Genomic DNA, 22,784 nt, shown 5'->3' on the forward strand with positions numbered 1-22,784 from the left:
TCAATACCTCTTTGAAAATCTGAAAAAAGCTTCTGTGCAGCCTTTTGTCTGAAACACATCCTCACATCTCTCAGTATTTGGGAATGATTTCAGAGACCCCGTGGGCCACAAGTTGGAACCCTTTGCTCTGAGACCCAACCCTTAAGCAAGTGTCTCCCTCTCTCTTATTTTATTTTATTTTTTAATTTATTTTTATTTTTTAGATAGAGTCTTGCTCTGTCACCCAGGCTGGAGTGCAGTGGCGTGATCTTGGCTCACCGCAACCTCCATCTCCCAGTTTCAAGCAATTCTCCTTCCTCAGCCTCCCAAGTAGCGGGATTATAGGCATGCATCTCCATGTCCGGCTAATTTTTGTATTTTTAGTAGAGACAGGGTTTCACCATATTCGTCAGGCTGGTCTCGGACTCCTGATCTCCGGGGATCCATCTGCCTTGGCCTCTCAAAGTGCTAGGATATAGGCGTGAGCCACTGCACCCAGCCTTTCCCTCTCTTGAGCTTCCCAATGCTGGGTCTCAGCACCCCAGTCCCATTGACACTGATGCACCCCTGTTCTTGTTTGTCAAGTGAACTAGTGCTGGCAGACACTGGCCCTTCCCTCCTCCAGCCTGCCACATGTCCTAGCAGTCCCCCTTCATGATGGCCTTTGGCGCCTTGCCTCCCTGCTCGTATCTCCTCTGCCACCCTCACCACATCTCTTCTCACTGCATTTGATGCCTTTCCCTCCAGGATGCCCTCCAGCCTTTGCCAATTTCATCTTCTGAAGCAGGTCAGCAGCACTGCTCAGATATCTCTGATGGCTCCCCCTGTCCTCTGGCCCCTTGGGCCTGGTTTTCAGGGGTCTCTGTAGTGGCCCTGCCTCCATCTCTAGATGCATATCTTGCTGGTCTCCTGCCCATGCTCTATAAACCAACAGGAGCTACCAGCAGGTGCATGTCACCTTGCCTTTGCTCATGTTATTCCTCTACCAGGAATGTCCTTCTGCCATATATCTCTGTCTATCTAAATCTTAGCCGTCCTTAAGGACCTAGAATAAGTATGTCGTCCTCTGAATTATTTGTTGCTCACATCATTCAACATTTTTCTTTCTCTTTTTTCAATGGTCCTCTTTTCAATGGAAATAAACAACTATATTCCACCTCTTTCCTAAGTGATTTAAGGTGGCCCAGATAACAAAAAATAAGGAGACAGGTGGATTAGAGTTACAGCACCCTTTCTAGCTGTAACCGAGTTCCCCAAACTTTTTGTGCCCTATTTTCCTCATCTGAAAAACTGGGAAAAGTCAGAATGACTATTTCAAGGGATTACTATAGAAGCAAATGAAATGATATATATAAAGCTCATACAGCACTGGGAATAAGAGAAGGACTTGATGTTCATCATCATCATCACCATTCCACCGTCATCAATGTCATTATCATGGATAAAATGACAGGACACGATTGATATGAGACAAGGAGATTTATATGCCAGGAAACTTAGGCTGAAGGGAAACTACTCAACTGATGACAGCATCTGGTTTGAGATTCTTGGCAGCCAGGGCATAAAGGGAGATCATAGCATTCGGTTTTCATAACTCATGTTGTCTTCTAGGAGAAAGCAGAAGGGGTCATCATGAGAGACAAATGTTTCCTTAGCACTGAGAACTACATGGGATGGATCTTTTGAGGATGATAGAATGGAAGAGTCAGTTTAAAATCAGCTCTATTCTTGACCATTGGCCAGAGGGAAGGACACAGCCCCTTACTCGGGGTTATCAGCCCAGTTCCAGTGTGGGATTCTGATGAGGTGGTGGGCACCTGGCACATATCGTGTGCTGCCTTGTGGCAACAATTCCTCTTCTGCTACTGCACTATGGGCTTCTTAAGGGCAAGGTCTGTGTCTTACTCATCTTTGTCTCCCCAGTGCCCAGCTGAGTTCCTGGCACTTGGTGGCTATGCAGTGGGTATGAATAAATAAGGAAGGGAATGGTGAATGAGCCATAAAACTGCCACCACCCAGAGGTAGCCAGGATCCAAGCAAGGGGTCACGGTTATCAGAGGAAGCACAGAATATCAATAACTCAAGACATCGCAGGTTTTTTCCTCCTTCTGCCTTAGTCTGCAGAAAACAGAACTAACATTTTCTTGAGCACCTTGTATGTGCCAGGCTCTATATTTTAATTTTCCTCTTTATTTCACTTTCTTAGCAACCCTTCCCAGTAAATGGTTAATATTACTCCCATTTTACAGATGAAAAAGGTGAGGCTCAGAGAGGTTAAGCAACTTGCCCGGGGTCATCCAACTCAGAGGAAGCAGAGCAGGGATAAGAGTCTGATGTGGCTTCAAGGCTTTAGTTCTATCGGAAACCTTGGGCCCTTCTGAATAGCCCTTCCATGTCTGCTTAGCACCAGGAGCCATGAGTGATGAAGAAAGATGAATCATGATTAACGTCCCACTTCCCGTGTCCCCCTTTGTAATTTAATTTTATGGTTTCAGGAGCTGTGTCGCAGGTTGTGGGAGCCTGCAGAGATGGGCCACCAGTGGTTTGGTTTAATCCCCTTTTTAATATCTTTGTTGCAACGTTATTTCCAATTCAGCTCCCAAGTCACAATTTAAAAAAAACAAAAAACACCTCTTCCTTGGGGTAAGCCTTCCCTTATTAAACAGATTCAAATGAAAAGTTTTAAAGATAATTTGAACAATAAGAATCACTCTGTAGCTCCCAGTTGAAGCTCCTTTATTGCTGTATTTATTCCCTGGTATTTCCTGTCTCATTCCCCAGTTCACTGAATTCCCCCGCCCCCCCAACCAACACTTCTAGTTCTTGCCCAACTCACCTGGTCCCTGGAGGGAGAATCAGGTGGAGGACATTGTGGGGAGCAGGGTGTCTCACTTCCACCTGACAATATGCCTTCTAAGGCTGTCTCACCTGCCCTAATGAGCAGGAAATTATTGCAAAGCATCTAGAGGGAAATTCTCACCGGGTAGGTGTCAGCAAGTGCACGATTGCATCAAAACCAGGGTGGAGAAGTGGTATGCGAGACTGGGGGGAAAATGGGGATGCCACAAGTGGAGGAAGAATACTTGCTCAAAATGCAGATACCTGGGCCCCATTCTAGATCAGTTGAATTGCTATTTCTCCAAGGGTGCTCAGGAATCTGTATTTGAAACCAGCACTACAGGTGACTCATGCATGTATATGAAAGGTTCTCTGATACTTTGGAAGGGGGTCAAAGATGATGAAACCTTAGGCTTGAAAGAGAACTGTCTGGCACATCTTTGAGAAGGAGGTGTTTCAGAGCAAAGTGTGGAAAGAAGGAAGGAGACTGACCTTTATTGAGTTCTAAGTGTATGCCAGGGACATTTAAAAAAAGTTGAGTCTACTATGTGTGAAGACCTTTGGTAAGAAATTAGATGAAATGAAGTCCAGGCTTGGCATTAAGGGAGCTGAGAGATTTCACAGTGTTGCCTCCTTTAACTTTGGGTATCACCATCCCCACTTTGCAGATGAAGAGACCGAGGTCTCCGTGATTTCCCCAATTTTATACCTTTAGTAACCCAGGCTCCTGGCTGTGAATCAGAGCCAGCGGGACTCCAAAGCCTGCAGCCAGGCTTGGCTCTCCCACACCACGCTGTCTCAGTCAGAGCTGCTAACATTTGCATAGCACTCCTTACAATTTACCGAGTGCTTTCACATTCATCATCTCACTTAATCCTCACTGCAGCCTGGAGGGTGGAGGAGGGCTGGGGATGGGGAGGCCAAAGCTTTCTCCAGCCCTCCGCTCAGTCCCCTGCCTCCTATCAGGAAAGTCCCAGGAGACAGAGCTTAAGGAGTTTCCATGTACCTTTGGGACATGGGTTCACAAGCCCTGGCACAGCAACTGAATGAATCTGCAGTTTCTCTCAATTGTTCCTTACCCCTAAGCTGAAAGAAGTCAGCCTAGACACCCCCCGCCCAGATGGTGAGAGAGGTAGAATCCACCTTCCTTCCCTGTTTTCTTTCCTTCCTGCTGGTTTTCCAAGCAGGAAGGCTATGGTGGTTTGTGTGTTTGTGTGTGTATGTGCATGGGTGTGGTGTGTATGTGTACGTGGGTGTGTGCATAGGTGTGCATGTGTATGCATGGATGTGTATGAGTGTTTGTCCATGCGTGCAGAATGTGTGCAGATGGATGTGTGTGCATGACTGTGTGTACATGTGTACGTGTGTATATATGTGCATGGGTGTTTGTACATGGCTGTGGTATATTTGTGTGCATGGCTGTGATATGTGGGCATGGCTGTGGTACGTGTGTGCATGTGTGAATGGGTGTATGTGTGCATAGTGTGTGTGCATGACTGGTGTGTGGTGCATGGGTGTATATGTGCCTGAGTGTGTGTGTGCATGTGTGTGTGTTTGTGTGTGTGTGTGTGTGTGTGTGGCTATGGTGTGTATGTGGGGAGAGGGTACCTGGGCAATTCAGTGAATCCTGGATCTGGAGGAGAAGGAAAATGAAGGAAGACACAGGCAGCTTGGCAGAAGTGGCCACCTCCGTTACCTCCACACTGGGCAGGAGCCACACTGGGTGTTGTGACATGCACCAGGGAAATAGGTCTCTGTCAGAGAACACGGGTCTCTGATCCCTATGCAGACAGGTAGACTCAGAAGTGCCCGCCGGCCTTGGCCTGAGCCAGTGTGGAGCTCCACTGGGGAAGATGCTAGGTTGAACATCAGAACCACTGCTTACAGGATAAGGGGCCTCTCCTAGCCTGGGACCTTTGGTGCCCTCCCCATGCTGGACACCTGCCTGTCCACTGAGTTCTGCCTTCTGCTGCCTCATCCTCCTGGCTCTTGGCTGGCTCCTGGCTGGCTCCTGGCCTCTGGCCCTGCCTGAAACTGAGGCTCAGAGAAGGGAAGTGAATTGTAGAAGGTCACCCTTCAGAAAGGACAGAGTTGGGCTTTGAATCCAGGTCTCCTGACTGCAAAGCCCTTGCTCTTTCTCCTTCTTCCACTGTTAGGGGAAGTGGAGGGCAGGGGTAAGAGGGGAGATTTGGAAGTCACGTGGACTTGGGGCCCAATTCCACCCCAACACTTGTTCTCTAGGGTCAACTTGAATACATCATTTAACCTTTCTGAGCCTCAATTTCCTCTTTCTCAATTGGGAAGGAAGATGCTCTGTATCCCTCATGGCTGTGGTGGCGACAAGTTCCACCTGTAAAACCCAGTACCTAGCAAACTCCTCGCAAATACTGGTTCAGGCCCCAGTCCCCTCCTGTCACTCCTCTAGATTGTCTTGGGAGAAATAATCCTCACCCATGGAAACCAGAGCCTAACATCTCCCTGCCTAAATCTCTCCAGTGGTTTCCCTGTACCTTTAGAACAAAATTCCTTAGCATCACCTCCAAGGCCTGGCAGATTCTAACTCCTGCTTTACCTCTAACTTCTCCCCTCCACCTCCATTCATGTGCCCCACCCACTTGAACATCATTCCCAACGATGCACCAAGCTCTTTCCCTCCTTATGGTCTTTGCACATGCTGTTCCCTGTGTCTGAAAAGCTCTTCCTTGCATTCGTTATCTGGCTAAGTCCTTATTCTCCTTTAGGCTGCAGCTTAAAAGACAAATGTGCAAAGAAGCCTATTCTGCTCTCCTAACTTAGGTACCTATTACTAGTATTCTCACACACAGCATTTCACTGTTGGTTTTCAGAGCAACATAGCTAGCGGTTAAGAGAGCAGCATCAGAGCAAGATTGCCTCAGACCACTGGCTTTGTCCCTTAGTAAGTCCATGACCACAGGAAAATTACTTAACTTCTCTGTGCCTTGGCTTCTTCGTTTTGAAAATTGAGATGACTGTACCTATCTGTGACAGGAAGCTTTTGATATATAACAAACCACCCCAAAGCTCAGTGGTTGAAAACTATTACTTATTTAGCTCTCATTTCTATAGTTTGGCAATTTGGGTTGGGTTCAGCTGGGGGGTTCTTCCGCTGTGGGCTGGGCTTGGCTGAACTTGGCTCATACTCACTCATGCATCTGCACTTAGTTAGGTCTGGGTTGGCTGATGCAACTTGGAGTTTTGCTCTGTGTGACGTGTTATCCTGGGCTCGTTCACATGGAGGTTGCAAGTCCCAAGAGAAATAAGAATCTAAGCCCTAATTCCCAAACACTTTTCAGGTATCTATGTCTTACAAATTAGGATGAGAGGGAACTACCAAAGAGTAAGCATACAGGAGGTTGTGATAAAATGGGGGCCATTACTATAATTAGTCTACTACACTACCCCACTGGGCCTGTTGGGGGGAATAAAATGAGAGTTTTGCTTGTAAAGTGCTTAGCACAGTGCCTGGCTTGTTAGTTAGTACTAAATAAATAATTAACCCTTCTTATTATTTTGTGAAATAGGACTTGAGGCTTTGACATATTAGGTAGCTTCCTTTAGGACAGCCCTCCCCTCCACCACCATTAAACGGTGGGGATTTGAATCTAGTTTCCACCTCCCTCCGGGGACTGACCTCTTAACTAGTATGCTGTGCTGCTCCACCCACATAGACACATAATGGCAGAAACTCACCCAAAGCCATGAGGTCAGTCTGCAGATGGACCACAATTCAAGCCCAGGTCTGTGCCTGACCCCAGAGTCCTCCACTTCACTTTAATCAGCCAGGTTGCCTTGGGTACTGTGTTTGTCATTAGTCTAAAATTTCATAGCTGGAAGAAAATATTTGTTTTGGTATCCTCCTCCAGCAGTAACAATTTTCTGCTTGCATTTTTCTGTTGTTTGGCTCAGATGAATAGCAGTTTTCATCTTTGCTCTGTGTTATCATGTACACAGAACTGCTGTTGAGGAGCTAACAGCATGCTTGCTTAGTCATTATTCTGGGAAGGGGTGCCAACCAGTCAATAGCCTTTATTTTTGTATGACTCTGTACACCGCAAATGCAGAAATAATGCACAGCATCCAAATATGGAGCTACCATTGGACAACTATCATTTCTGGAGGTGGGCAAAGCAGAGGTGGCACCGCGTGGAGCTGGAGCCGCAGAACTGATTCTGACTTGCTTTCTTTGTCAGGAGCCCAGGAGCTGGGTTAACCTCCCTGAATGATTCACTGTGATAGAGTCTGTGATAGATTCGGTGGCTTTTACCCACCCCAAAGAGAAAGCAAACAGCACGGGAGTGATGCCAGGACTAGCAAAACTTGGGGGAAAAAAGGTAGATTGCAGGGAATGGGGGTGAGCAGGTCTAACCGTGAATCCAGCAAAGCGGTGGGGTGCCCACAAAATCTTTCTGTGAGCCCCAAGGTGATTACTCAAGGTCAATGCGGGTTCTATGTGGGGTCTGCCATGGGACCGCCTTGCGGAGTTTGGGAGGTCTTAGGACCAGGTCAAACAGGATGGTTAGTGCCATCTGATCAGTTCACAGGGATGCCAGGCCAGAGATGGGATGTGAGATGGAAGGCCAGCAAATGGAGCCAAAGACAGACAGGTTACAATCAGCTCTTAGAGGTCTTGGCATGGGTAAAGGCAAGTGAGCTAGTTCAGTCCTTTGTTCAACAAATCCCGACTGAGCTGGAGTTATGTGCCAAACACTATTCTAGGTTTGGAGGCCTCTGTGGTGAACAAGATAAAGTCCCTGCCCTTGTGGAGTAAAGACACAAAAAAGATACTATTAAAATAGATGATGGTAATCAATGCCGTGAAGAAAATAAACAGATTGACGGAGTAAGGCTGGGGAGGGACCCTTTCAAATAACAGTCAGGAAAGGCTGCTTTGAGACTGGAGCTGAGGCCTGAATGATGAGGAGGAGCTAGTCAAGGGACCCTGGGGGGTTGCAGGGAGAAGCATTCCAAAGGAAGTGCAAAGGCCCTCGGGCTGGACTGAACTTAGCATTTCAAGGGGTAGATAAAAGCCCAACATGGCTGGAAGAGGGAGGAGATGTGGCCAATTTGTGTAGTGCTCTGGGCATCATAAAGGAGTTTGGATTTTATCCTGTGTGTAACGAGAATCCACAGGAGGATTTTCAGCAGGGGAATGGTTTGATCTGAGTTCTGAGAATGTCCTAGCTCTGCAGGCACATAGTTTTCTAGAATAAATAAGAACAAGCAGATCTTGTTTTATTGAAGTGGAGGGGCGTGGTGGGAGAAGACCCTGAATCAGGGACTTTTAACTATATGGCGAATCTCGATGGCAGCGAAGGGTTTGATAAAGGCTCTTGGGAGGGAATGGAGATGGTATGACAGTGATGGGCTTGATTTATTCCCCCACAATGTTGATCCAGGATTACTGTCAGGCTGGGAGGAGACTCTCTGGTAGTGTCCCTGAGGCTCTGCCCCAGACTCTCTCCTGTTCAACATTTCTATTTGTAAATTGGCAGAAGACTCAGAAGATGTGCTCATCAGACATGCAGCTGACATGGAGCTGTCAGGGACAGCTAATACCACGGATGACAGGCTCAAGATTCACTGTGATGATCCTCCACAGGCTGGAGTGATGGAACGAAACCAGCAATATTCCTGATTGCATTCAGATTGGGGAAGAAAGCCCAGCCAGGGATCAGGGAGACCTTGCTGGATAACAATCTCCTGAAAGGAAGCCCAGGCTAGGCTGGGGGTGGGGAGGAATTAGTGGAGGCAGCTGGACCCAGCCAAGTCCCTACATCAGTTTCTTGCCTCCGAGTGGAAAGGCCCTTAGCCTTTCAGGGTCATTCTTCCCATCTGTAAATTGGGGATGATTTTGGCTACTGCCCAGGCATGTGGGGAGGATTAAATATGAACACATATGTGGATGACTGGCTTCCTGTCTGGCCCGTAGTAGGCTCACAACAAATGCAAGGGAAATATGAATTTGGTTGGCAAGAGAAGAATGGATATCCTATGGCAACCTTTCAAGGGCACCTGGCAGGGCTTACAGCCGGGGTGGGCCCCTATGTTCTCGGCACACCAATGCCAGCTTTCTAAGAGTCTCATTGGTTTCTGCGGTATGTAGAGGAGAATGGCCTGGAGGGGTCAGGTCTGGAAGCCACATCGCCCAAAAGCCACTGTGAGTTCAGAATGGAGAGAAGAAGGTGGTTGCAGCTGCGGTGGGGGGGCGGGGGGAACATGAATGTTTCCTTAAACACCACAAAGGCTGCAGTGTGGGAACGAATGGGGAAGATGCTTTCTTCATTGCTCTGGATGCCTGTGAGGAGAGGTTGTGCAGAGGCACATATGGATGCATCATAACTAAGATCTAAACATTGATAATTACATTATAATAATTATGCTGTGAGCATTTCTTGAGGGCCCACTACGTACCCGGCTTGTGCTAAGTGTTTCGTACAACTTATAGAATGCTCATAGTCTAACCTTGACAGATGAGGACTACAAGGTGTAGAAGGCAGCTCTTGAGAGGCAGAGCAGGGATTCACACTCAGCCCCTGCTAGTTCCTGTCTGCTAGCCTGGCTTCAGGTTGGGGAGGGCAGGAGTGATCTCCCAGGTGCTGAGAAGGGACTATCATGGGGTGTTTTTTGGTACAGGGATCTCAGGGCCCTGTGGGGCTTCTAGAAGCTACTTTGAATATGTATGTGTAATATTTGTATACAATAAAGCAGAAAGCAAATACAGACAAATACAATGACTAGTGTGTTACGACCCTATGTAACCATTACCCGGCTTTAGCAATGATCAACATATGGCCAATCTTGTTTCATCTATTACTTTTTCCTCCTTCTGCTAGATTAATTTTAAAGGCAGTCCCAGGCATCATTTTCTCTGTAAATACTATGTATTTCTAAGAGATAAGGACTCTTTGTTGTTGTTAGGTATAACCACAATACCATTATCACAATTTTTAAAAATTAACATAATTGTACTGTGTCTTTCTAATTCAGTGAAGCTGTTGATGTATGGCTTGCTTTGCAAAGTATTTGGGGAGGGGAGTCAAAAACTAGTCCTTCAAATGTCTGAATTCTGTGACTTGAGACTCACCTGTTCCTTTTGAGGCGGATGGTGAAGAGGAGGAAGAGGAGGGGGATCTAAAACTTGAGACCTCGGATTGGCAGCCCCTTTATTCTGATTGTTCTCAGGGGGACACAGCCGGGAAAGTGAGGCCTATTTATAGGCCTAAGTCTAGACATGGGAAGGAGGCAGAGGAAGGGAATAGGTGACAAGTCAGGGAAAGGGGACAGAAGAGAGAGTGGAGGGAAAGAGAAAATAATAGAGAGTGACATTGCTGCACACACAGCTCCAGTGGCCCTCCAGGAGCCGGCCAGGACCAGCTCACACTAGCTAATGCTCACAGCCGACACTGACTGAATGTTTCCTGTGCACGGCACTGTGCTGAGCTCACATACCAGTGACCTCACTGAATGCTCCCAACCATCCCATGAGGCAGGTGATGTTAGGTGCCACACCCGTTTTACAGGGGAAGACACTGAGGTTCCAGGGTCTGACATGAAAAGAGCAGTGGTGCCTGGATTCAAACCCAGGTCTGTTTGTCTGGAGTCTGCTTTTTGCAGGCATTACTCTCTGCCTCCAAGCCTGGTAAGGTTCCATGTGGGGGTAGAGAGGCTAATGTTCAAGAAGTATGACTGTCTTGGCTGCTGGACTATTGGTACATTCCCATGTCTTTAGTACATAGCTCTTCCCCAAGCTCCCCAAGCACTGTGAACCACCAAGTGTTTGCCTCAGGACTCATCAGGACCCAGCGACTAAAGGTTTCCTGTCTGGCACAGCAGGAAGCCTCTAAGACTGTAGGCTGTGTCCACTCTGATTGACTGTTAAATGCAGTGACTACTTCCCTGGGTCTGTGTTTGGTGACATGTGAATTGTGTGCCTGCCTGTTTCTGTTTGTGTGTATGTGTGTATGTGTGCTTGTACACAATGAGTATTACCAGGAAGGCATGGACCCTGCTGGAAGCATTCCATGGTCACCGTTTTGGAGACTCATCATGCCCTCTGAGAGGCTGGCCAGAGCTGGATCGTGTGCTGGGCCTCCAGACTGCAAAGCCTAAGCCACAGCAGCTGAGCTCCCCTATGGGGCTCCTCGATTTTTTCTCTTGGGTCTTCTTCATCATCTTCTCCTTCAGCACTCCCATGATAGAAGGCTGAGCCGTTTCCAGAATACTTGGTGTGGGCCACATCATCCACCTCTCATAGGAGCCTCTTGAGTGGGGACAGCAGATGGTTCTAGGTTGGTGGCTCTTGACCTCCTGGGAGCACTAGGAAGGAAGGTGCCTGCTTGCCAGGGATGCTGGTGAGTTGGGCGGGACCACCAGCCAGGCCAGTAGGATTGCAATCCTTTCTACACCTGGAGAGAAGTGGCAATGAGGAGCCTAGGATCCAGGAGACCATCAGGTGCTATCAGACAGGTGCTGACCAGCAAGGGTGTAGTGGAGGACCCAGGGTCCAAGGTGCAGGTTGAGGCCAATATTTAGTTTCAGGAAGACCCCAGTGAATCAGTGCAGGGATCTCCCAACTGCTGGTGCTGCCCATGAAGTGAGACCCAGTCCACAGGCTGTGATTGGGTCAGAGGCCATGCCAGAGTGAACATGAGTATCCAAGACACTACTGTATGAGATCCAGGGGCGGGGACCAACCAAGGCTGACAGTGGTGTAAACATGACAGCTGACCTTTGAATCGCCCTTACTCTATGCCAGACACCATTCAAAGTGCTTTGCACCTCTATGATACTCCTAGTAATGAGAGGAGGAGACAGAATACCAAGATGCTGAACAATCTCCCCAGGTTCATACTGATGGGAAGTGACTGGGTCAGGGTGTAAGCTCAGGCTGTCCACTCCACCATTCTGCAGTGAGGTGATGGGGGCTGTGCTACGCTCCTGTGGGCTTCCCAGGGCTCAGCCCCAGCACCCTAGACTCTGCACTTAGAGCTGTTGGCTTGCTCCTGACACCTTGGTTGCTGGGTAAAATTTCCCAGTGAACCCCTTCTGTGGTCTTTCATTGCTTCAGGTCCTGAGCATGAAGAACAAGGAGGAATGGACTAGAATTAAGGCTCAGTGAGGCTGTGACTTGCCCCAGCTCACTCAGCAAGGTTGTTGGGAGAGGATCCAGGTTTCGCCATTTTTCAAAACCATGCTCTCAGTACTGCATCCCACCACTGTGGTATAGGACCCTCTGGGGGTCCACTGTGTGCGCTGGGTTCTCTTACCTGGAAGTGTGTTTTTGTCATGTTATGCATCCATCTCCCTTTTCTGGGGCCTATGTCCTTCTGCAGAGCCATGCCTTGGTGAGCTGGCACTAACACCGTCTGTCTCTCTGACCCATTTCCAGAGCTCTGGAGCTCAGCAGTGGCAAAGATGAGATCTCCTTGTTGGTGGAACAGGAGTTCCTGAGCCTCACTAAAGAGCACTCGATCCTGGTCAAAGAGAGTTCTGGGGAGCTGGAGGCACCAGGCAGCTCTCCTGAGGGGACCAGAATGCTGGCTTCCTGCATTCTTGCCCCTCCTCTAGCGGCAGGCAGTAATGAGCACCCCAGAGCCTCCATGATTGTCGGAGACAAGCTTCTGAAGCAGAAGGTGGCCATGCCCATTATCAGCAGCAGGCAGGACTGTGATTCTGCCACGTCTACTGTCACAGACATTCTGCGTGCCGCCAAGGTCAAGAGCAGCAAGGGGACAGAGGACAGGGGCCACATCCTGGGTGACTCCAACTTGGAGGTCAGCAAGCTTCTGTCCCAGTTCCCACTGAAGTCCATTGAGACATCCAAGGCCCCCGACAACAAGAGGGTGCTGAACGAGACAAGAGTCACCAAGGACTTCCTACAGGACAACCTGTTCGGAGGCCCTGTAGCCAAGGAGCCCACAGGGCTGAGCCCATTTCTGCTGCTGCCTCCCCCACCTCCTCCTGCACCCCCTGACAAGCTCCCTGAGCTCCCTGCTCAGAAGAGGCAGCTCCCAGTGTTTGCCAAGATCTGTTCCAAGCCCGAGGCTGACCCTGCTGTGGAGAGGCACCACTTGATGGGTAAGTGGGGCTGGAACTGGGGTAGAGTGGGCCTGCAAGGAGGAGGTCCTTCCCAGGAAGCCAATCAGGGCTGCAGCATGTACATAAAGCATCTTTGTGCAAAGCAGGACAAAGCAGCCTCTCTGGTGGGCACAGCCCCGAGGGACAGGCTGTTTCCAACCCCCACAGGCTTCTTTTGCTGGGTGCCCCTGTGCAGGGCACAGCTTTTGTAAGCAAACCCAGAGTCCCTGATCCCAACATACTTTGAGAAGAGAAATAGGCACCATGTAGTAACTGGCTTAACTTTGGAATCAAACAGGTATCCAGAATACATTGAAGGAAGTGTTTACCCCAGCTGGGTTCAGGGCAAAACTGAAGCATGGGGATGCCAAGATGTATAGAAGAGAAATTTGATTGGTAGCTGGGGTCATTTGGCATCTATCTCATGGAGGCACCTTTTCTGGACATGAGGCCTGGTCCTCCCTCTCTGGGGTAGGGGGGATATGTGTAAATTATCCAGACACAGTGCAGACTATTGACTCTGGGATCTGTTTCCTGGGACTTACTTTACTGAGGAGCTCACATTCTTCCCAGGAAAGCCAGCCACCTCCCAGTCTTCTCCCACTTTATGCCCAGGATTCTGTGTGTTGTTCTAATCTAACCAGTCAGACTATATGGTTCCAAGAAGGTAGACTGATGGCCATGGCCATTGCCTAGAGTCAGCAGTCACTAAGAGAGTGATCATACTCATGTTAGCCAAAAGAACAATTCCTTCTGGGCTATGAGCATGGATGGATAACTGACATACACCTGTATCGGGAGGGTCCAAATTCATCTACCTGAGAAAATAAGAGCAAAGTCATCCTGAACATTCTGTGTCCTGGAGCACTGCAGGAAGGCCAAGGAATCAGAGCTGTGGATAGCAAGCTGAACTCTGGGTCCTGGACAGGTTTCTAGGAGGCAGAGGGCTTTAGGATGAGGAGCTGTAGGAGAGAGATGGTTGAGCTCTTCCCTGAGGGGAGACCTTCCTCCTACCTATTCTCCAGGAGCGACCCATAGATACCTCCCTGTTGGATGGGGCTGCTGGATTGTAGGTACTTCTGTCCCACCCACCCCACCCACCACTTGCGCATGTCTGTGTGTACGAATGTGTGGGCAAAAGTATGCCAAAAGGAGTTTTGAAGGTTTGAGTGTATTTCTTAGAGAAAATGCAGGAGTGGTGTATCTAAGCATGTCTGTGTACACATTTGTGCATGTGTCTGTCACGTGTGTAGTTGTGTACATGTCACTAAGTCAAAGGAACAACAGATAGGAATGTGTATGTGTCTGTGGGTCCAGACCTTGGAAGAGGGAGCTTTGTAGATGTCTAAGGCACCTGTAAATATGAGTGGGAAGTTGCAGGTGTGTATGTCTCTGGGGAAAGGGCTATTACTAGTGGGTACTGTTATTTCAGCTCACTGGCTAGGGGCTGAATTCAGCAACCGGGGGAACTCCTGGAAAAGACTCTAGGAATGTTTTGCTAAAAATGTTGTTTCCTCCTAAATTGGCTCAGGCTAGAGCAGCTCTTTCCTTTGCTAGAATGGGGCTAGGAAGACAGCCTTCACCCCCAAGCTCAGCCCCCAAGCTTCTGGGCTAGGGGGCCAAAAGCTGGTGGGATCAGGTCTATTATTATCAACAGGTAACACTAAGGCACAGGTCCTTTCTGGCATCCAGAGAGATCCCGGTGCCTGCTGTTGGGCAGTGCAGTGCATAGCCATCCAGTGGGTGGCCAGGTTTCCCACCACTGCTGTGGAGGATCCTGTGATGGTCCCCAAAGTATGTCTGCATTGGGAGAATAAATGCTCAGTCTCTTTCGTGAGAGACCTGGGTCTGCCACCAATCTTGTCCCTGCTCCACACTCCAGCCATATCCAATGACTCACAATGTCTCCTTGATGCTTCCAGGCCTTTGCCCACAGTTATCCGTGCCTGTCATGCCTTCCTCCCCAGTACCCCTGGATATAAGGCCTTGCTGCAACCCTACTCCCTTCTGGAAGGAACCTTCTCAGACAGAAGCAGTCTCAGCCACCCTGTTCTCCATTTCTTCCCTCTGCCACCTCGTGGTGTTCATCTGCCTTGTCCTGGGGCTATTTCTGGGAATGTGTCTCTTTTTTTCCTTGTTATGAGCTCCTGCAGGGCACAGTCTGGCTCTGACTCACAACTGTGTCCCCAGCACTCAGGTCAAGGCCTGGCACTGAGAAGTGAGCTGAATCACCTGTGAGTAATAAAACAAAAGTAGAATTCAGGATGAGAGACCAAAGCGTGTGGCTCAGACCACATGTTTTGTAGGAATGTGTGACTCCCTCACTAAGCCATGTGCTCACTGAAAGCAGGAACTGTGTCCACAACATCCTTGTATTCTTAGCCTGGCACTATGGATGGTTGGAGTGAAGGAAGGGTGGAAGGAAAGAAGGGTGGAAGGAGAGGAAAGAAAAGAAAGGTAATTCAAATAAAGGAATGATAGAAGGAAGGATGAAGGAGTGGATGGATGGAAGGAAGGTAGGAAGATAAAGATGGATAGACAGTCAAATGGATGGACAGATGGATGGATGAATAAGTAGATGGATAGAAGGAAGAAAGGCAAAGATGATGGACAGATGGGTGGATGAATGAACAGATGGATGGATTGATGGATGCATGAGATTGGGGGATCAGAATGGGCAGGGGCCAGGGAGGGTTTCAGGGAGAGATTGGGATTGTATTTGGCCGAAACAGAGTCCCCCAGAGTGGTCCAAGCCTCAGGTGTGTGCTCCAGAGGATTCATCATTTAGTCCACAGAAAGGTGCTTCTGGCATCCAGCACTTGGCCTTCCAGAGGCATTGACTCAGTTTCTCTCCTGCTATAGAATGGCGCCCTGGCACCAAGGAGCCAACAAAGGGTCAAGAGAGCCTCTTTCTCAGTCAGTGGCCGCAGAGCCAGAAGGACACCTGTGGTGAGGAGGGTTGCTGTGACCCAGTGGGCACCGCATCACTGACCCTGCCGCCCAAGAAACCTGCATGTCCAGCCGAGAAGAACTTGCTCTATGAGTTCCTTGGGGCCACCAAGAACCCAAGTGGGCAGCCGAGACTTCGAAACAAAGTAGAAGTGGATGGGCCAGAGCTGAAACGTGAGCTGACCTACCCAGGGAGGGACTGGAGGGGAGGGGGGGTTGCAGTGACCCTCACAGGCTTCAGGGTGGCTCTGTCACCAAGTGGCTGTCTTATCTATAGGCAATTTGCGGCCTTTCTAGAGGTGTCAGTTTTTAAACCCATAAAATGGGGGCAGTAACTTTCTCCCTATATCCCTTGTTGGGAATACAGTTGCTAGAGAAATGTGGTTGGCTTTCGAGGGTCACATCAGCATTATTAATGGTCACTTCTGAATATAGCCCTGACCCAGCATGTATTATATCCTCTCAAATTGCCCAAGCCAAAACAAAAAATCCTTGCTTTAGATTACTTCTGCATTGAGATTATGTTCCTGCTTTCTCTTCCTATAGGTGTTCTCGTCAAACCTCTTTTCCCAAAAGGATGCCAATAAGGGGGAAACTGAGGACCCATTTCTGGTTTTATAACCCCCTACAACATCTTGTAGAAAGGAAGAAGCCAGGATTCTTATCTTGAAACAACTCAGCCTAACTTCATTCATTTAAACCAATTTTGATTCACTGCATGCTGAATTAGTTAATGTTTTAAAATATATATTTTTTAATTCCCATATAGATACAACAACCTGTGAAAGTTTCTTAGTGTTGCCAAATATATGTCCTTAGGGAGGGCTGCTTTAATCATTTGATAAGGATGAATTCCAATGGCATAGCAGTGGTTCACATAAAGTTGGATTTTTCCAAAGCAGTTGAAAGAATTTCATTTTGTAAGTAGGTGAAATATAGCCCTAGCAATCTGGCTTATTGTATTCCCTTGCTAAACTGCCTTCTTTACTAGTGAATGATGGAAAGAAAAGCTCCAAGCCAGACCTTCTGGGATTTTCATCCCTTCCAAATTGGCAAGGTGTGAACTAATGATGTTTACCTATAGTTGGAAATGTACTAGGACTTTGAAGAACCCTCTTGGAGCTTAAAGGACCTGACCTGTGAGACTGTGAATCCCCAGGGAAGTTGTGATGCTGAAGGTGTCCTGGCCTTTCCCTGCCTCCATTACTGACCCGCTTTACCTCTCCTGTGACTTGCAGTTAACGCACCTGTGACGGTTGCTGACAAGAACAACCCGAAGTACACAGGGAATGTTTTCACTCCACACTTTGCTACAGCCTTGACCTCAGCAACCCTGAACCAGCCACTCTGGCTCAACCTGAACTATCCACCTCCACCAGTGTTCACGAATCACTCTACCTTCCTGCAGTATCAGGTCAGTGAACGGGCCTGGCTCTCCTGTGGACATCCACAGGGGTTTTGGCCACAGAGGAGGCGTGGCTGGCAGGAAGTCTATTTCACAAAGAGTCTTTAGACTCTTCTGAATCCCTTCCCTACATGCAAGAGGCTTCGCTGGGGCTATGGAAGGGCACTGTCAACTTGTCATCTTGTTGGTTATTTTTTTCATTGTGGTCACATCAGATCTACCCCTTGGTTCATGTGCATGCGTGTGCACACCTCCACAAACACATATATGTATATTTAGTCCTAACTTTCCGCTGTCTGAATTCCAGTTCACACTGTGCTCTTTATTGCAGAGTCTCTTTGCTAGTTGTGGCTGGTTAAGTGCTTGGGCTCCCAGGAGAAGATGATGTCACAGTCCTTGTTTCCCACCTCCTTCCTGTGACTTCCTTTGAAGTTGGATGACATATATCCTAGATTATTTGGGACAGTCCCAATTTAGGTCTTCTGTTTCAGAATAATATTAATGGCATCTCTTTTCACTCTCAAGTGTCCTGGTTTGGACAACAAATTACAGTCAGCCCTCTGTATCCACGGGTTCCACATCCACAGATTCAACCAATCTTGGATGGAAAATACTTGAAGAAGGAAACAATTAAAAAAAATACAACAACAAAAAATATGCAAATAAAAGATAATATAGTATAATAACTATTTACATAGTACATTATTAGACATTGTTAGTAATCTAGAGATTAAAGGATACAGGAGCATGTGCATAAGCTGCGTGCAAATACTATGCCATTTTATATCAGGGACTTGAGCATCCTCATATCCCTTTTTATATCAGGGACTTGAACATCTTTATATGTCATTGTATATCAGGGACTAGAGCATCCTCATATGCCATTTTATTTTATTAGAGACAGAGTCTCACTTTATTGCCCAGGGTGGAGTGCAGTGGCACGATCTTGGCTCACTGCAATCTCTGCCTCCTAGGTTCAAGTGTTTCTCCTACCTCAGCCTCCCAAGTAGCTGGGATTACTGGTATGTGCGCCACCACACCTGGTTAATTTTTGTATTTTTAGTAGAGACAGGGTTTCACCATGTTGGCCAGGCTGGTCTCGAACTCCCCAACTCATGTGATCCACCCGTTTCCACTTCCCAAAGAGCGGGGAGTACAGGCGTAAGCCACTGCACCCAGCCTTCAAATACCATTTTATATCAGAGAGTTGAGCATCTTTATATGTCATTTTATATCGGGGACTTGAGCATCCTCAGATTTTGGTATCCACGGGGCAGGGGAGGGAGGGTGGCCTCGGAACCAATCCTCTGAGGATACCATGGGATGAGTGTATATGGCCACCTTACTTAAACTACACCCAAGCAGTCTTAGCTTGTATCAACCAAGGTGGTTTGGCACGCATTCTTGTTCTTGGGCTCGTAGCTAAAGGAGAAAATCAGTGGCCAGACACAAAGGGACAGTGAAGCACCTGTAGCAGGGCTGGAAATTCTACTCACAGAACTTATTTATGCAGGGAAAATGTAGTTTCTTTATTTTGTCGATTTAACTTAATATCCCTTAAGAGCTTCCACCCACTGGGTAGAAGGAGGGAAAAATTAAATAAATGTCCACTCTGGTTTAAGCCTTAGCCCAATCCAATAACTTAAATAGTCCCTTTAGGTAGAACTCAATTTTTTCAGGAAAGATTCTCCATGCCTAAGATTTCTGTCTTCTGTTCCCCTCACTGGCTTCTCTCCAGAATTGTATGTCATTGTATGGGGAAGGGCAGGAACTCAAATTTGTGCATCCAGGACCTTGGCAATTTGCTGCCGCAGCCTGGCCCAGCACAGCCTGAAGTAAGAAAGCAGAGAAGGGAATATTTCCAACTTGGTTTGTCCTGTTGCTATGTCCCTTCCCCCCTCTCCATCCCCAGGAACCCTATGCCGTTCTTTCCCTTTCAACACAGCACAAGCCTTATGTCCTACGGGGAAAGGGGATTGGCTCTTCTCTATATAAAGACTCTTCAATCTGCCCCACCAGGCTTAGCTTCTGAATCTTAAAGGAACTTAGCAAAGTCTCTCTCTGTTTTGTTTGCAAGCTTTTTGTTTGTGTGTGAGTTTGCTAAAGAGAACAAGTACCCATCCCCTCCCCAGGGAAGGAAAGCTCACACCCCACTGTGGAGGTGAGAGGTTGTGATGAAAGGTGACCTAAGAAGGAAGCTGAAGTGGACTAGTTTCACATTAGTAGTTTATTGTCATGGACCAGTTTCATATTAGTAGTCTATTGTCCTTACACAGGTCTTGAAATGTTCTGTTCATTGATTCACTGACTCCTTTACCAATATGCCTCTACCCTTTCATTTTTGTGTGCTTATTCACTTTTCATTTACTCACCTACTCATGATTTACTCATTTCTATGTATTTATTTGCTCATTAATTTAAGTAATTTTGAAAACCTTTTCTCCCTACACCTACTATAGGCTGAGCATTGTTCTAGGTGGAGAGATTCAAAGATGACTAAAGTCAGGTGTGGCGGCGTGTGCCTGGAGCCCCAGCCTACACCGGAGGCTGAGACAGGAGAATTGCCTGAGCTCAGGAGTTCAAGGCTAGCCTGGACAAGATAGCGAAACCCTGTCTCTAAAAAAAAAAAATGACTAAGAAAGAAGCTTGGAGTATAATACAAGTTCAGGAATAAACCAGAGACCAGCTCTATGCATCTCCATCTCTAAAGGGGAAACAACGGCATAATTCATTTAGTATAAGCCAATTCACTCTAAAATGCCCTCACAGAGCTCACCATGTAAAACTAATTTGCAATGGTTTGCTTTATTAAGTGGGGATAGCATCTCTTTGCTATGTTAATTTCTTCTGACTTTTTGGAGTGGGTGAGATTTGGACATACCATTTTCTGAGCATGAAGGTCCTCTGTCTTTAGCATCGTAGGGCTGTCTATGAGGTTCCTGCACTTCTGAACTGAAGCAGCAGAAGGACGCTGGCTGGTAAGGCCTGCTGGGTTCTATGAGACAGTTTAAGCACTGAATGGGCCCAGCTGAAGTTGGCTGTGGAAGGCATTGGTCCTCCCAGGTGGTAAGGGAGGACAGCATAATTTACCTTCTCCCAGCTTCTGTGATCTCACAATGCTGTCCAGCTTCAAGATAGCTGAACAAGGGGCCTGAGATAATAGCAGGCAGGTTTTGAAATCAGTAGACTTGGCTTTAAAGGTTCTGCTGCTTCCAAGTTAGGCCTTAGGCTAGTTAGCTGCTCAGAGTCACGGTTTCCTCACTTGTGAAATGGGTTCATAATAATTACAGCAGCAGCAGTAGCAGCAGCTACTGATATGGTTGTAAGGATTAATTGAGTCCATGGAAGGGTAAAGGCTCTGTAAAATTTAAGCTGTGACACAGATGTTGGTTTTTATTATTATTCAGCCTCAATCTTCCAAGGAAATGGGGTCAGAGAGCTTCACAGACCTTGAGGGGACAGAGAGGAGAAATGGGGAATGGTCTAGCCTAGTCTCTTCCCTCCTTAGTACTGGGAATAAAGATGAGGTCCCAAATCCAATTTACTCAGAGCTCTGTGGTGGGAGGACTCAGAGATGTGGAAGACAAAGTCTCCAACACTGAGGAGCTTCAGAAGCTCCTGGGCGACTTGGCATAAAGGAACTCTGCTCCCAATTAAGGAGGGAGGGTGCATGGGAAGAAGCCACGGCTTAAGAAAAGAAGAGTGAATGTTTATTTACCCTTCCCTGTGATTTTACAAACTTGCAATTCTAACAACTAGAAATATTGCTGAAGTCATGCAGTGTTTTCTAACTCATGAGTGTGGCACCATCTCCTGAGAATCCGCCCCTGGACTGAGCAGCGGTGGGCAGCTGTTTGCCATCCACAGAACCTAGGGCAGCCTGGCACAAGCAGGTGTGGGATGGTGGTGGCTGGGAAAGTTGGCTGTAGAAAGCAACGGGCACCTTCCTCCCTGATGCTGCCAGGAGGACCAGGGCCACCAGCTTAAGTGCTCTGCTGTCCCTACTGGATGGGCTCCTGTGAGGGGTGGATGGCATGGCCCATGCTGGGCATTCTGGAGACTGCTCAGTGCTATACCTGAGGGAGAAGATGATGAAAAAGAGGCAGAGGGAAGATGAAAGAGTCCCATAAGGAAGCTCAGCTGCGCAACTTAGGCTCTGCAGTCTGGCAGCATAGCTCTGGCCACCCTCTGAGAGGGCACAATGAGCCTCAAAAATGATGACATGGAATGCTCCCAGCAGAGATCTTTGTGTATGATGCTGTGCACACACACACATGCACACAAACGATATATATGCATGTCTGATGTACACACATAGAAACAGGCAGGTGCAAAACTGCCTGTAGAAAGCAGAGATGAGTGCTAACGGGGTTCAGAGGAGGAGGTGAAACAGAGGAGGGACACTTAGCAACCTGCCTAGTGGCCTTGGAGCTCACAGAGGGCTGGGAACAGGTAAGGCAATCCCATCAGTCTGACTGCTCTGTCCAGGTTCAGGCAGAGGCTGGGGTTGCAGGGACTGGGCAGTGGTCATAATGGGAGAGAGAGGCTGCCCTGGGCTGTAGGGCTTGGAGTAAAGGGCAGCAGGTGAGTGGTTTCAGGTGAAGGTGTGGGCAGAAGTGGGAGAAGCCTGAGCACAGGAATGTCAGGAGTGTCCCCTGCATGGGAGCAGAGAGCAAGGAGGGCTCTGAGAAGATGTGCACTCTTGGGAACCTGATAGATGGAGCAGGAGGAGAACAGGGAGGCCTACTCACAGACTCCATATCAGAAAGTCCACAGGCCATGAGGAAATCCTCAAGGGTGTAGGATCAGCCATCATCAATACTTTGGTCATTGGCACAAGCTGAGCCCAGAATGAAGGCAGCCTCTCGGGCAGCGGATCTTCTGAGATGTCCTGGGCTGAGAGGTGCTTTGGGTTTTGAGCCTCATCTTAAGGGAAAACTGGATTTGCTGGTGGAGGCAGAGTCTGGGACTAGAAATGACCACTGCCACAGCAGCAGTTCTGCGGGGGGTGTGTGTGTGTGTGTGTGTGTCTTATGTCTGTGTGTGAACACATGAGCACCCCAAGACAGAATTGTGAGTAAAATATCAATTTCCCATCTGGCTGAACTGCCAGAAAGCTGTTTAAGAGAGGAGGCAGTGAGGGATGACAAACACACTGAACATTGAGTCCTTAGTATGTGCTGGGCACTATTGTAAGCTCTTTAGATGTGCTAACACATTCATCCTCACACTGCCCCTCTCCGTACGCTACAGACACAGCTATATGCATGGGCACATAGATACACAGCAACACTAACACGCCTGGGTTCACAGTTGTATATTTGTACACAGAAATACACAGCTGCATAGACACAAGTGCAAACACACATGCAGGTGTACTTAAACATGGATGCAAACCAACACTCACACGTAGAGATGTGCATGGACACCTTGTGTCTTCAGGGGGCAGGTATGGGATTAGGAGAAGTCATTTAGAAAAGTTGTGTGGACAGCAACAAAGATAATGTGGCTACCT

The 22,784-nt window shown here is 47.9% G+C and overlaps 1 protein-coding gene and 1 long non-coding RNA gene across 2 annotated transcripts in view; one reads left to right on the plus strand and one right to left on the minus strand.

Moving 5' to 3' along the window:
• C1H1orf94 (chromosome 1 C1orf94 homolog) overlaps positions 1 to 22,784 on the plus strand; it is a 42,281-nt gene that overhangs the window by 8,096 nt on the left and 11,401 nt on the right. The window contains exons 2-4 of the mRNA XM_003891548.3: positions 12,227 to 12,915; positions 15,778 to 16,038; positions 17,103 to 17,278. Coding sequence (XP_003891597.2) covers positions 12,227 to 12,915; positions 15,778 to 16,038; positions 17,103 to 17,278 — 1,126 coding nt within the window. The remainder of the gene's footprint in view (positions 1 to 12,226; positions 12,916 to 15,777; positions 16,039 to 17,102; positions 17,279 to 22,784) is intronic.
• On the minus strand, positions 1,444 to 20,753 carry LOC103883484. The gene is made up of 2 exons (XR_645718.4): positions 20,151 to 20,753; positions 1,444 to 1,586 (listed from the first exon to the last, which is right to left on the minus strand). It is a non-coding gene; the product is annotated as an uncharacterized LOC103883484 (long non-coding RNA).

This window comes from Papio anubis, chromosome 1 (genome assembly GCF_008728515.1).
Source record: "Papio anubis isolate 15944 chromosome 1, Panubis1.0, whole genome shotgun sequence".
Classification (NCBI taxonomy): Eukaryota; Metazoa; Chordata; class Mammalia; order Primates; family Cercopithecidae; genus Papio; species Papio anubis.